Here is a 15,623-nt window from a genome sequence, read left to right as displayed (position 1 = left end):
AAAAATAACATTTTGCAGATTCTGCAAGGAGTATGTAAACTTTTGACCTCAACCGTATATAAATGGAGTTTGCATTAATAGCATTTCATTGTTAGCAAACACAAGCAGTATCCTGGGGTCCGTTCTTCTTACCTTGCTTACTACATCCAAGATCAAATCATCGCGCTAACTATGAGTTCGCTATTCCGGTTCTCACAACGCACCTGTTGTTGATGATTAGTATAGCTGGTTGAAGTTATTTGAGATCACTGGGTGGCTTAAGGGGCTACGTATCGATAGTAGAAACATTGATCGGCAACTCTTTGATTGGTAGGTGAACATGTCGAAGGAGCGCGCACAGTATTTTTCTGCAGCAGAGCAAGAACTCTTGATTGAGGGATTTCAGGAGTTTCAGAGTTTAATTAAAACGCAAGGGAACATTGCAAAGGCTGCAAAAGCAAGGAGAGAGGGCTGGCAAAAAGTAGTGAACAAATTAAATGCGTTAATACTGCCCATGTTACATGTTTTTTCCTTGATATGCTATTTTATTTATATTTTTTATTTTTATATACACTACCGTTCAAAAGTTCGGGGTCAGTAAGACTTGTAATAGTCTTTAAAGAAGTCTCTTATACTCATCAAGGCTGCATTTATTTGATTGAAAATACAGTAAAAAAAAACTGCAATATTGCAAAAATGTTTTTACAATATAAAATAATGTTTTTTTTTATTTTAACATACTTTAAAATAGAATTTATTCCTGTGATGAAAAGCTGAATTTTTATCAGCTGTTACTCCAGTCTTACGTGTCACATGATCCTTCAGAGATCATTCTAATATGCTGATTTATTATTAGAATGATCAATGTTGGATAATATCAACAGTTGTGCTGCCAAATATTTTTTGGAACCTGTGATTTTTTCCCCAGGATTCTTTCATGAATAACAAGTTTAAAAAGTACAGTGTGTATTCAAAATGTATATTTTTTTATAACAATGTAAATAATTTATTATTAACTTTTAATAATTTTTTAATTATTAACTCAATACATCCTTGGTGAATAAAAGTATTAATTACTTAAAAAATAAAATAAAATGTACTGACCCCAAACTGTTGAACGGTAGTGTGTGTGTGTATATATATGTATATATATACACTATAATGTGTGTGTGGTGGGTGTGTGTGTGTGTGTGTGTGTGTGTGTGTGTGTGGCTGTGGTCATCATTCGTGTGTGAATCGTCGTAATTATTTTCTACACTTGCAAAATACTTTTCTTTTCCCACGTGAGTCAGTCCGCGTCAGTCGTGCTCTTTAAGATGTGACCTCGCCATTACAACCAATCATAACCCGCCAGGAGCGCAGCCTAAATCCTGTTTACATGAAATAAACCTGCTCCCGAACAGGTTTAAGTTTACGGACCTGTTGCTATGACAGCAAGTCCGAGATGCGCATCGAAGAACGAAACAATCCAAGATCAGGACAAATCCACAACAATCAAATCCAGCTGAGTTAGCGAGGTACGAAGAACGAGCCCCTGGTTCAAACATGATTTATTGTTGTGCATTGAATCAATTTTCTAGTTCAGAGTTTGTGTGAGCAAACTAACAGTCCACCAGAGGGAGACAACTCATCACGAAAATATAGACTACTAACCTGTGAACACAGATGACCGCGTCGTAATCAAAAATAAAATAAAAAATAAGAAATAATGTTAATTAAATAGGGCACTTTTAATTTTAAATAACGGATTGATACAGAAATATTAGCAGTAATCAGTACAGTGTGGTTCAACCTTAAAACACTAACAGTAAAACGATAGCGGCAGTGAACACCTGCAAAAACGAAAATGACTTCGTACTACCTGCTTTTAAAAACTTTCAGAACCAATCACAATCACCAAAAAATAATTAGAAACGTTTCTCAGCCAATCAGAAGCGTTGTTACAAAAACTTACCTCCCCTTCCGCATCAGCCTCGTTAGCGCAGTAGGTAGCGCGTCAGTCTCATAATCTGAAGGTCGTGAGTTCGATCCTCACACGGGGCAGGTTGTGTTTTGGCATGATTTCAGAATGAACAAATTGTTACGGATCAAACTGTGAATATTTCACTGATGCCATTTGAATATTAGAGGCAGATCTATACTGAACAAAACTGTAAAATTGCAAATTGCAGTCTGACACTGCAGTGGCAATTATGTGCATTGATATAACAATAATGCCAATAAAGTAAGCTAAAAACTGAAAAACATCAAATATACAAAAAGTATTTAAAAGGCCATTTCTAGACTTTCTATATTAGTTTACATGCAAAATACCTGTAAACTAGTTTTAATTAATTAATTTATTTCATAGCACCGCCGTTTTATTATTATTTTTTATTATGTATTGCTGTCTTTGTAAATGCAGTACTTTCTATGCTTTGCTAATATTGTGAATGCAGTCATGTCAGTAAAGCTTTGACTTTGACTGTAAGAGAGAGAGGGAGAGAGAGAGTGAGAGAGAGAGAGAGAGAGGGAGTGAGAGAGAAAGAGAGATTTCTGAATGATTCCACATGCTGAATGAATTCAGCGACACTCTCCGTGAACGGGACGCAGCGGCGCTTTTCCCTTCTCGGTTTGGGAAGGAAGGACTCACTACAGCCGGTGCAGCATGTGAAAGTACAACACAGGCGACTTTCTACTCTTTTCTTTTTTACACATTTTGCAGCCAGTCTCTGATCATCAAGCAATTCCACCGCACTGATTTCTTCACTGAAATGCCGTCATGCCACGCGTGAATGTCAGCTGGATTATTACGGTGCTCGCGGTGGAGCTCGCGACACTGTCCGCCGCGCACGCTCACAGCTGTCACGAGGTGAAAACGGCGTTTCAGGTGCGACAGATCGGCCAGCTGAAATGGGTACCAGAAACACCTGCTACAGGTGAGTGGGAAAGCCATGTGTAGTTGTTCATCACCTTGGTAAGGAGTGTTTTTGTAAACGCTGTTGTTGTTCGACTGTGACAAAAACTGACAAGTGTCACCTTAATGATGATATCCCTATTTTGATAGCCTATTTACCATGGTAAACGTAGATGCCTCCAAACTATGGAAACTACACCTGTTCTATTGTAAAATAATAGGTCATCTTTGGAACTTTTTGTTTATTTACTTTGTTCCATAGAGTTTTTGATGCAATATTATCAGTAGTTAATTAGGTGTTTTGGCAGAAACTACTGTATGGTTACTATGGTAAGTCTTTTTATTGTTGAGCAGAAACCAGGTGGTTTGGTTCCTATATTGATTTATAGCATGTTTTAATAATGAAAGGTATTATTTAAAGCAATAGTCTATCTATCTATCTATCTATCTATCTATCTATCTATCTTGTCTGTCTGTCTGTCATTCCATTTATCATTCTGTTGTATCTTTCTATCATTCTATCAGTGGTTTTATCTATCATTCTGTCATTATAAATAATGTTCTATCATTCTGTATCTATCATTCTGTCATTATATCGTTTTATCTATCATTGTGGATGTCTCTATCTATCTATCTATCTATCTATCTATCTATCTATCTATCTATCTATCTATCTATCTATCTATCTATCTATCTATCTATCTATCTATCATTCTGTTCTTCTATCATTCTGTCATTTTATATATATATATATATATATATATATATATATATATATTGTTCTATCTATCCTTCTATCATTCTGTTTTCCTATATATCGTTCTATCATTCTGTTGTTCTATCTATCGTCTATCTATCATTCAGTTATTCTATCATTCTGTCGCTCTATCAATCTATCTGTTTCTGTCCTATCTATCATTCTGTCTATCATTCTTTTGTTCTATCTATGGTTCTATTGTTCTATCTATCATTCTGTCATTCTTCAGTATCTGTCATTATGTTGTTCTTTCTATGGTTCTGTTGTTCTGTCTATCATTCTGTCTATCTATCGTTTTGTTCTGTCTGTCTGTCTGTCATTCTCTATCTACCGTTCTATCTATCTATATAGCTATCTATCTAATATAAAAATGAGCCAACCCTTAGACCATCAAGAACTTTCAAGGTAGCTATAGCTCAAAGGTTGTTCCTGAATCATTATTTCAGTTGCACTACCCAGGGACTCATCCATTTCTAGTGCTGTCAGGTTCGTTCCAGTGTAACTGAAATTCCAGTGTTACATTTGCATCCTAAAAATTCCCACAGTGCGCTGTTAAAAACCATCAGCTGCCCACTATATTTACTTACTGGAAATGTTGTCATGTCTCTGCACGTTTGGCACTCTAATTTTAACAGCTGAAATAAAGATGCATGATAAACAAATAGGTTGCATAGTAAATTAATACACAGGGCGTGATTGGATAATTAGTACCTAATTAGTACATTCATGTAGAGTCAAGTTGTTCAAATATGTCATATAATCAATATTTTCATCAGCCTACCACTGGAATTCAAGAGTGTTTATTTATTTATTCAGTTGTTCCTGTCAGGAAAATGTAATGCAGTTAGTATTCATTTATTCAGTTTTACAAGTTTATGACTGATTCTATTTGCCCAGCAAAGTTTGTGTGAATGCCTATGTGTGCTGTAAGGCTCTGTAAGGACTCTGTACTGTAAATAACATGTCTTGGTAAACTTCAGACAAGGATCGTGTCAGGTTAAGGGAATCAGTGTTGACAGATGTATTCAGCCAGCTGCTTTGACGCATGACTCAGCGAACAGGAGCGAGCCCTGCTGGAATGACACCGGCCCAGCTCACCGGGTCTAGAGTTCTCACAGTACTTGAACTCACACCCAGGTCTGGTTATCTTATGACAGGGGTGTCCATCCTGCTCCTAGAGATCAACCTACCTGCATAGTTTAGTAATCAGACACTAATCATACACACTTAGATGAGGCTATCGAGGCCTTTGGGGTCACTTGAAAAGGTGACTGGGTCTAAAACACAATCCAGTGGCCATGATATCTGTCTATCGTTCTATCTGTTGCTCTATCTATCGTTCTATCATTCTATTGTTTTATCGATTTATCATTGTATCTATCATTCTATCGTTCTGTTTATCCATCCACCCATCCGTCTATCATTCTATCTATCTATCGTTCTGTCTATCATTCTATCGTTCTGTCTAGCATTCTGTCATTCTGTCCATCCATCCATCCATCCATCCATCCATCCATCCATCCATCCATCTACCTATCATTCTATTTATCTATCGTTCTGTCTATAGCTATCTATCTGTTGTTCTATTGATCTATCATTCTATTTATCGTTCTATCATTCTATCTATCGTTCTGTCTAGCATTCTTTCGTTCTGTCTATAGCTATCTATATCTATCTATCGTTCTATCTATCATTATGTCTATAGCTATCTATTTATCTATTGTTCTGTCGATCTATTATTCTATTTATCGTTCTATTATTCTATCTATCCATCTATCTATTGTTCTATGTATAGCCATCTATCTATCTATCTATCTATCTATCTATCTATCTATCTATCTATCTATCTATCTATCTATCTATCTATCTATCTATCTATCTATCTATCTATCTATCTATCTATCTATCGTTCTATCGTTCTATCTATCTATCGTTCTATCGTTCTATCTATTCTATCTATTCTATCTGTCGTTCTATTCTTTCTATTGTTCTACCTATCATTCTAGCTGTTTATTCTTTCACTTTAATTATCCATTGTTCTATCTGTCTATTTATCATTTTATCTATTTATATTGTTTTATCTTGTTTTTGAGCATTATATCGTTCTATCTGTCATACTTTCTATCTATCGTTTTCTCATTCTATCTATAATTGTTCTCTGTCATTTTATGTATCTATATATATCGACCAATCGTTCTATCATTTGATCTATTCATAGTTCTATCATTCCCTATATTGTTTTATCTATTGATTGTTCTATTATTGTTTATCTTATTATCATTTTGTTGTTCTAGCTTTCATCTAGCTTTCTATCTCTATCGCTCTTTATTTATTGTTCTATCTCTATCACTTTGTCCATTTTAAGACTTTTCATGACAAACTTGGGTTATTTTTTTTTAATTTTCTGGCAAAGTTGAGTGGTGAAACTAAACCATCTTTCAGACAAGGGGTGTGAAACACCTGTTCTTTGGCTGAGACAGAAATATATTTCTAGTTGAGCTATTGGTTCCTCTTCTTGGAGTCTTGAAGAGCAATAGTGGGATGTCAAGTTGCTTATTTAGCTAAAAGCTGAATGCTGAGTTGTTTTTTGTGGTTTATGTTTTGTTGGTGAGCTATAACCCTCTTTTGGTTTAGGTCTACATGTGCAGAAGAATTTAGAGCATGCAGAAGAGTTTTGACGAGCATGCTCTCTCAGTAGACATCCTGTGCCCTCCGGTACAATTTCTCCTGTTTATTTAACTGAATACTGATATGTAGACTTAGCATAGAAATCGTTCCTTTGGGAACCAAGACCATACCACAGCAAAACCATAATTACAATATATCTCAGGTTAGTGTGGTTTTGCCTTCCTCCTAAGATCATTAAACTCTTCATTTCCTTTTTGTGGTCTGCAAAATAAAAGTTTAAAGAAAGCCAAAGATTAAATACGTTCTAAATTACTTTTGTTGCAGAAAGACTGGAATTTTCATTTTATTATTTTTTTCCCTGTGAGCAGAGTCTCAGAACATGGAACTCTCATATGGAGCTTTGTGAGTTGTTTGTTTGTTAGTATTTTTTTTTTGTAATATTCTGACCAAACTTCCAACAACTTAACTTGTATGAAGATGCCAATAAATTGGTATTCATGAATAGTTCACCCAAAAATGAAAATCCTGTCATCATTTACTACAAACCTGTATGACTTTCTTTCTTCTGTGGAACACAAAATAATTTATTTAAAAAAAATGCTGGATTCCAAACAACATTGGATCCCATTGACACTCATTGTATGGACAGAGTAAAACCAAAACATTTTTCAGAATATCTTCTGTTTTGTTCCATAAAAGAAAGAAAGTAAGTCTGACAGATTTAGAACAGCTTGAGGGTGACTAAATTATGACAGAATTTTTATTGCGATTATGCAGCATATTAGACTGTGCCAGGTTTGAGGAAAAATGCTCACACAGCTCCAGGATGAGTTCATTATCATTAAGCACTAGCCTGATAACAGAGCTGTTCTTGAATCAGCAGTTAAGTGCAGGACTACACAGTCTGTTTATTTGCCACAGCGACTTGGTGCAATTAAGGCTGAGACAGCAGCCAAAACCAAAGCAGCTGAAAATGGTAGGCTTAGAAATGTGTTCTTGATAAAATGTGCCCTTTTGCATTGATCTTAGAACAGCTTCATCAGGTGAGCATTTAGTTGTTGAAGCAACAGTCCCCTTTTCGAAACAGCAGAGAGCAGATTGTCTGCAATGAACATGCTTTAACTGCAGGCATAGTGCTCCACTCCTTTGGTGACAGCTGATAGGCATTGAGCAGCGAGACAGAAGCCCAGAGGTCAGCTTGCATGCAAGACAGCAGCCACAGACAACAAGAGGCTTTGAGCAAGAGTCTGGAATCTCAGACACGTGGGAATGTTTCCAAACACTATTACTGATAGGCAGAAAGTCAAGACACCTTATAATAGTAACCCCTCAAACCACTTCTCAAATTTTGTTTATTCTATCTAGTTATCTGTCTGTCTTTTTTATCTGTTGTTGCTGTTCTGTTGTTTTATCACTTTCTTTGGTTTTCTTTCTTATATCTGTCTGTCTGTCTCTCTGTTGTTCTGTCATTCTGTCTGTTGGTCGGTTGTTCTATTTGTCTGTGTGTAGGTCGGTCGTTCTATCTATCTTTTTTCTGTTGGTCATTCTGTCGATCTGTCTGTCGTTTTATCTGTCTGTCTCTCTCGGTTGTTCTGTCTGACTGTCTTTGTCGGGCGTTTTATCTGTCGGGCGTTCTATCTGTCTGTTCCTGTCAGTCCTTTATCTGTCTGTCTGTCTGTTAGTCAGTCAGTCATTTTATCTATCTGTCTGTCTGTGTCAGCCATACTATCTGTCTGTCGCTCGTTTTATTTATTGGTTCGTCTGTTGGTCGGTCATTTTATCTATTTGTCTGTCTGTTTTCGTTTTGTCTGTCTGCATCGGCCGTTCTATCTGTCTGTCAGTGGTTTGGTCTATCTGTCTGTCAGTCTTTCATTTTGTCTGTCTGTTGTTCTGTCTGTCAGTCGTTTGTTCTATCTGTCTGTACGTGTGTGTGTGTGTGTGTGTGTGTGTCTGTCTGTCTGTCTGTCGATCATTTTGTCTGCCTGTCTGTTGGTCGGTCATTTTATCTATTTGTCTGTCTGTTTTCGTTTTGTCTGTCTGCATCGGCCGTTCTATCTGTCTGTCAGTGGTTTGGTCTATCTGTCTGTCAGTCTTTCATTTTGTCTGTCAGTCGTTTGTTCTATCTGTCTGTACGTGTGTGTGTGTGTGTGTGTGTGTGTGTGTGTGTGTGTGTGTGTGTGTGTGTGTGTGTGTGTGTGTGTCTGTCTGTCTGTCTGTCTGTCTGTCGATCATTTTGTCTGCCTGTCTGTTGGTCTGTCATTTTTATCTGTCTCTGTCGGTCGTTCTATATGTCTGCCTGTCTCTGTCAGTCCTTTTATCTATCTGTTTGTCTGTCGTTCTGTCTGTCTGTTGTTCTGTCTGTCAGTTGGTCATTCTATCTGTCTGTCTGTCGGTTAGTCATTTTATTTGTCTGTCTGTCTGTCTGTCTGTCTGTGTCGGCCATTCTATCTGTCGATCGGTCGTTCTGTCTGTTGCTCGTTTTATTTATCTGTTTGTCTGTGAGTCAGTCATTTTATATATATGTCTGTCTTTCTGCGTCATCTGTTTCTATCTGTCGGCCAGTCGTTCTATCTGTCTCTCATTTTATCTATATGTCTGTCTGTTGATCGTTTTGTCTGTCTGTTTTTCTGTCTGTCGTTCGTTCTATCTGTCTGTACGTGTGTGTGTGTGTGTGTGTGTGTGTGTGTTAGTGTGTGTGTGTGTGTCTGTCTGTCTGTCTGTCTGTCTGTCTGTCTGTCAGTTGGTCAGTCGTTTTATCCATCTCTCTGCCTCTCTCTCTGTTGGTCGTTTTGTCTGTCTATCTGTCTGTTGGTCGTTTTGTCTGTCTATCTCTGCTGGCCGTTCTATCTGTCTGTCAGTCATTCTATATGTCTGCCTGTCAGTCCTTTTATCTATCTGTTTGTCTGTCGTTCTGTCTGTCTGTCCGTCAGTTGGTCGTTCTTATCTGTCTGTTCGTCATTAATTTTATTTGTCTGTCTGTCTGCCTCGGCCATTCTATCTGTTGGTTGGTCGTTCTATCTGTCTGTCGGTCATTTTATATATCTGTTTGTCTGTGTCGGCTGATCTATCTGTCGGTCGGTCGTTCTATCTGTCTGTCTGTTGGTCATTTTGTCTATCTGTTTTTCTGTCTGTCATTCGTTCTATCAGTCTGTACGTGTGTGTGTGTGTGTGTGTGTGTGTGTGTGTGTGTGTGTGTGTGTCTGTCTGTTGGTCGGTCGTTTTATCCATCTATCTGCCGGTCTGTTGGTTGTTTTGTCTGTCTGTCTGTCGTTCTGTCTATCTAACCTTCTATCAATTTTAGCATATTGTTTTATTGTTCTATCTTCCTCTTTTAGTTTTCTAGTAGTAAAACAGTTGTGAGATGTTTGTTGCTCAGTGAGAAAGTCCTAATGTTGCAGAGGGTTAAAATCTGGGGTCGCTCCCTTTCCTCTGAAGTGCTGACAGGATTCGAGGGCATGAGACTTGTCTGTTCTCAGATCAGATGCCAAGCAAAGCAGCTCCCTGAATCTCCACCTCTGAAACCCAGGCTCTCCTTCAAAAAAAGGCTGTGTTGATAACTAATCCCATGAGTCTTTGTGAACCCAGAGCAGCACGGATATTTGAAAGAAAGAGATTTCAGGACATTGCGCCTATGTTTGTGTTTAATTTATGTCTTATGCCCATCTATAGTTCTTCTGACCTAAGCACATATTAGATATAATGTGTTCCAGAAAATTAAACAAAATGACCCTTTCTCCTCAGGCATGATGCTACTTTATGCTATCTAGCCTTTAAAAAGAGGACGGGTTAAATATGACTCATTTAATTAAATGAAGCAAGCATGGCAATGAAATATTTAAAGGACAGTCCGAATCTCATACACTCCACACCATTAAATCTAACTCACACAGGACTAATTAATCAATATCAGACCTCCAGCCATTCTGTTGGGTTAAAAAGTCCTTTAGATAATTAAGTTCCAGAGGCCTCTATCTGTGTTTGGCTGTCAAGCCATCCATATGGAGGTTTGCATGCTCAAGCGGTAGACTGGTTACTGTCAGTTACAACACAAAGTGAAGATTGTTTTCCTCGTTAAGACACAGCCACTGCTTTCTGTGAGCAATAGCCAGTTACAGCAGTCTGAATTGCCTCATGTCAGCTGCATTGTTTTATCATTAGCTGAATGGATTCTTTGCTGAGTAAGAACCACTGTCTTCTGCCTGGTCGCAGCAGCTACACAATATTACAGCCTAGTCTATTTTTGGTTCCAGAAGTTGCTCAGCCTGTGTATCCAAGCTGAAGAATAAAACGGTTTCAACTAAAAAGATAGATGAAATAGTAATTTAATAAAATGTATAAAAGAACTAAATGTGAACAGAATGTAAACAGCAAAGCCACATAGCTTTAACAAGCCCCACTGTTAAGTATCCCACCGCTCGTTTTTAAATGCTTGTGTGGAACATCAAATGCTTTTTTGATGGCGTCTCTTGAGGTAAACACTGTTCTGTGATGAAAGGTGTAGAACAACCTGTGCATTCATGCTTTCAATCTCTGGCATGAGAAGAAAAACCAAACGTCTTTGCATATTTACTCTTCTTCAGGCTTTGACACCTGCAGGCGCTCCTCTAAGTCTCTCTGCCCTCAGCAGAACACCCTTTTAGTGCAACCAGAACCCCTTTACGTTAATGCCAAAGCATATTGGTTTTTGCTTTGCAAATATAGTGCAGTGTAGTAAATAAAAATTTGAGCTGTTGAGGGCTGAGCCATGACCATTGTGTCCTAGTTGCTTCAGATACACCTTCATAATCTTGCCATGCACAGCTTTATCTACAGATTCAGTCAGTTGTAGTGTTGTTAGTTCCAGAAGGTCTCTCGTTTACAGTACCAGTTCAATCTGTCTGGTTCTGTCTTTGAATCCCAGTGAGAACCAATCTCAGTCTCCCCCTGATCTTCTTATGTGACATTCTATCACAGACTTTGGATTGGAGGTGCCAGCTTGTTAGTATTTTCTTCATTCCTCTCTCATCTGCAGCTTTGCAGAGTACTCAGGTCGGAGAGCCCAAATTAGGCTCCACTTTAGAGATTTGATATATCCCCTTATTGCTTACAAATGTTGCTGCTTATATTCGTTTGAGTGTACTTATTTGAAACTACATGGAGGTGTATTCTCAGAAATGTACTTCTGGGTGGTTTGGACTTCAGTTGTTTATTGTTGTTTGCCTTTAACTGAAAGGCTCAATCATAAGATTGACCCAAAGCCAGTGAGACTGTTAGCCACTAGAAAAGTTTCATTCACTGATCTTGTTTATAGGTTTTGCCAGCTAAAATACTTTAAATGGTTTTCTTTCATGTGTTCTACATTGTTGATACCAGAAATGACAGGTCATGATTTCAATTTGGCTAAAATAGATTAGGTTTTGGTCAAATTTCTGAAATGAGATGTGATAGTCTTGAAAGCATGAGTAAAACTATTGGAAACTTCAAACCATTCAGTAATGTTTTGATTTGCATAAATGTTTTCTCGTAAGGACTTACATTGTGACTATAATTTCCAGCTTCAACTTTCCCTACCAGTGTTTTTTTTATAAGAGGTTGCCAGCCAGCACCAGCAGTTTTGATCATTTTCACAAAACTTTCATGAATGGAATATCTGAACATGCAATATGTCAAAAGAACAAAAAACTGTTTTATTCTAGCTTCATGCATTCCTTTTTCATCAACACTTGAGTGTGGGTAAGCTTGATGAAATAAAATAAATTTTTTGAACAATAAGCTGAGAAAATCATGTTTTTGTCAAGGACTAAAAGTTTACATACACCTTGCAGAATCTGCAAAATGTTAATTATTTTACCCAAATAAGAGGGATAATACAAAATGCTTTTTATTTATTTTTATTTAGTACTGACCTGAATAAATTATATTTCACAAAAGAAGATTTACATATAGTCCACAAGAAAAAAATAATAGTTAAATTTATTCAAAAGTTTACATACACTTGATTCTTAAAATTGTATTGTTACCTGATTCTGAATGATCCACAGCTCTCTCTCTCTGTGTGTTTCTCGTGTTTCTCTTCTGAAGCATCAGTGAGCGTTTGAACCTTCTGTAATAGTTGCATATGAGTCCCTTAGTTGTCCTCAGTGTGAAAAGGTGGATCTCATAATCATACATACATACATAGTCATTGTTGGAAAAGGTTCAAATATAGAAAAATGCTAAAAAAACTTGTGGGACCTGAAGGGCAGTTTAACTGTTCATGACAAAAAAGGGATTCATGAACAACTATCACTATGCATTTTGTATGATCCCTCTTAATTTTGTAAAATAATTAACATTTTGCAGATTCTGCAAGGTATATGTAAACTTTTGACTTCAACTGTATATGGAGTAGAACACTTCCATCAACAGCCCCAAAGCTTGTACAGTCCTACCAATGTGATATTTAATATGTAATATTGTTAAATTTTATATTTATCTAAATGTATCTTATATATCTTCTTTATTGCTTTTAACTTTCAAAATATGCAATATTGCATAAATAGCATATATGAAAATACATTGCTAAAAATAAAAATAGTTTGTTTTGTGATAGAACTCGTGAAAATAGCAGGGCAAGTTATGAAGAAATGTCAAAATTGTTACTTCTCAAAATATTGAATGTGGACCAAAAGTTAATATTAAAGACATTCTTAGACTTTAGCGCCCATGCTTGTGGTAGCTCAGTCTTTTGAGTCTGATACAAGAATTCCTGGCATGTTTAAAGAACCAGGTCAAGGTGGGAATATATCTGCCATGTTTGAACTGCTGAAGCCAGGTAAGGCTATTCCTGCTGTTTTGACCCAACTCTGAATACCCAAGCCAGGAATTTTAGGAATCAGTGTATTATTGTGTGCACTTGTGCTCTAATTTATTCTCATTGTTCTGATGTGGAGTGATTTGTGTGTATGCACACTTAAAGGCCTTGAGCACTTGTGCCATGGCCCTAGTGGTCAGTTTGACCACTGCATTGTGTGGTTATAGAAGCTGCCGTTTGGCTTGAGCATAGATTTGACTTGAACTAAACTTGGAGTTCTGTATGAGTGTCTGCAAATCAAACCACACTTCAGCCTCTCCTTCTGATTTCACCCCAATCCACCATCTTTTCCTAGGCTTCAGCTTTTCGGTCTCTTATTGTGGACGCAAATGCCAGCCAACGCTCTACAAAGCCAAACACTGAAGCAGCACGCCTGTGGCTTTAAGAAATGCAGGTGTGTTGCCCAGGCCTTTTGAGAGATGTTTTCTTTCAACATGGTCCCTCCCAAAAACAGCACATCAGTTGTGGGTAAATATCCTGCTGGTTCCAGCGTACGCCAGCACTTCAAAGGACCAAAAGCTTCCTGAGAAGAACCTCAGGAGAGCCAGAGGTTAAATCCAGTTGGGCTGTCGTCTACTTTAATGACTTTCCTTTCCCATAAAGTTGCTTCTGCACTTCAAGCATCAGGAAATTGCTCAAGTCTTAACCTAAATAAACCATAATATTTTCAGTCCTCGCTGAGGATGTCTTGTTTGGATTCTGCACAACTCTTTCTGGTTGATGTGTAGTGGGAATTTTGAGTGTGGCCTCGGGGTCACTGGTGGTTATTGTGATGTTGCAAATGCTGAATAAAGAGTTAATCCGGCCAATCAAGTGAATGGTTTTTTCACCTGAGGGTGATTATGGGATCAGGTTGGCTAAGTTTGAACCCCAGACGGGAGGAAGAATAAGGAAGTGTCTACTCGGGTGGAACCACAGACACCTGCTGGGGTCCTAATTCACTCGCCAGGGGCTGAATTCATTCCATCGTCTGTTAATTAAGGCATGGAGAGAGGCCGACGCCAGTGACGGTTTCAGATAGTCTTCTAGACAAGTTTTTTCAAACTTTTTGATGTTAAGGAATGTTCCCCTTTTTCTAAAATAAAAAAGCAGCCATATATTTGCTTGTATAAAAATATTTCACACTTACGTTACGATTTGGTCAGTTACCTGGATGCCTGGCCATATTGGCGATACACAGATGTAGACGACAGCATGGATTGCACAGTTAATGTACTACTGAATATGTTGTTTTGCTAATGTATGCTGTCTAAACCACGTAAAAAATGTGTGGAAGCTGCTAAATCATATAGAGAAAGACAGTAAGCAGGAAGGGCAAAATATTTTGACAAACTAAAGTTAAAAGGTGGTAAAGATACGTACAGTATTAATTAAGATATTAGCCTAATATTTCACCTACTTGACCGGAAATGATAAGAACAAACAGGAATGTTGTCACAATTCTTGCCCTGGAAATCCTGGTTCAGTTTGGCCAACCACAAACGCCTTTTGTTTTGTTGTTTTTTGCACTATTTTCTTTGATTTCTTATAACTTTTGGCTGTCTATACTACAAATGTTTTTCCCAGTCCGCCGGATTAGTACAGCCCAAAACATGACAATAATTGACCATTTTAAGCAGCAATAATCAGCAAAATATGCAAGTTTTGTTTAGTTTAGTGGCATTGTTTATGTTCAGTGCGGCCAAAATGGCCAATTGATGGCGTGTCATGAAAACATAATTTTTTGCATAATTGACTTTTACATTGTCTTTGTACTAAATCGAACAGTTCATTTTTCAACTCTTTTCTTTTTTGAAATATTTAGGGCTGGGTAAAAAAAAATAGTATGTCTGTTTTAATCGATTTTCATTTTTACAAAACAATATCGATTCTTAAATCCCAAGAATCGATTAGTCTAGCTGTTTTTAGTTAATAAATGAAATATTGTGCTTCTTATTAGTTCTGTCCATTTTATTACAATGTTCAAACAACAAATGCCATTTTGGCACTGTTTAATGTGGAGTGACAGACCGCTGTAATGCCTCAGTTCAAGAGAAGCGGCAGCGTGAAGCATATGTGAACTGATAATTTCCATTTGAATACCAGTTACAGCATGAAATAAACATGGATGAACATTTTATGTTAAAGAAAGAGTACGACGTATGGAAATTTGTATCTGGTCTCATGTAATCGTTCAATAAGTGTTTCAACCGCAAAAATAAGTCAATATAATAGCTTGTAAATACTGTCACATAATGTCACATTTACCCTCAGAAAAAAAAAACATTCTGTGACCATAAACTTGTTAGTCAGTTAGAAAAAAAAAAGAACAAAAAGAATTCAAAAAAATCCTGTTCTAGATTTAATTCCACATCTGTAGAGAATAGGAATGTTTCCACATCTGTGGAGAATTGAAGCATATTATGATCTCCACTTATTATAAAATATTGTGTTTTATTTGAACCAGTACTGTCGTCTTGATATTGTGTTTGTTATTTAGGGGCCTCCTAGTTAAATTTTCTCTGCCAACTTCTGTATCATTAGATTGTTCC

At 37.2% G+C, this 15,623-nt stretch overlaps 1 protein-coding gene and 1 non-coding gene across 3 annotated transcripts in view; both read left to right on the top strand.

The window, feature by feature from the left end:
* The first annotated feature begins 1,949 nt into the window (after nt 1-1,949).
* On the top strand, nt 1,950-2,022 carry trnam-cau (transfer RNA methionine (anticodon CAU)). Its single transcript has one exon. It is a non-coding gene; the product is annotated as a tRNA-Met (tRNA).
* Nucleotides 2,023-2,561: 539 nt separating this feature from the next.
* gpc5c (glypican 5c) overlaps nt 2,562-15,623 on the top strand; it is a 167,431-nt gene continuing 154,369 nt past the window's right edge. For both annotated transcript variants that reach the window (XM_073849542.1, XM_073849541.1), the window contains exon 1: nt 2,562-2,897. In XM_073849542.1, coding sequence (XP_073705643.1) covers nt 2,741-2,897 — 157 coding nt within the window. In that variant the 5' untranslated portion in view covers nt 2,562-2,740. The remainder of the gene's footprint in view (nt 2,898-15,623) is intronic.

Source organism: Garra rufa, chromosome 10, assembly GCF_049309525.1.
Source record: "Garra rufa chromosome 10, GarRuf1.0, whole genome shotgun sequence".
NCBI lineage: Eukaryota > Metazoa > Chordata > Actinopteri > Cypriniformes > Cyprinidae > Garra > Garra rufa.
The sequence above is the reverse complement of the archived record's forward strand: the minus strand, read 5'-3'. Positions and strand labels throughout refer to the sequence as shown.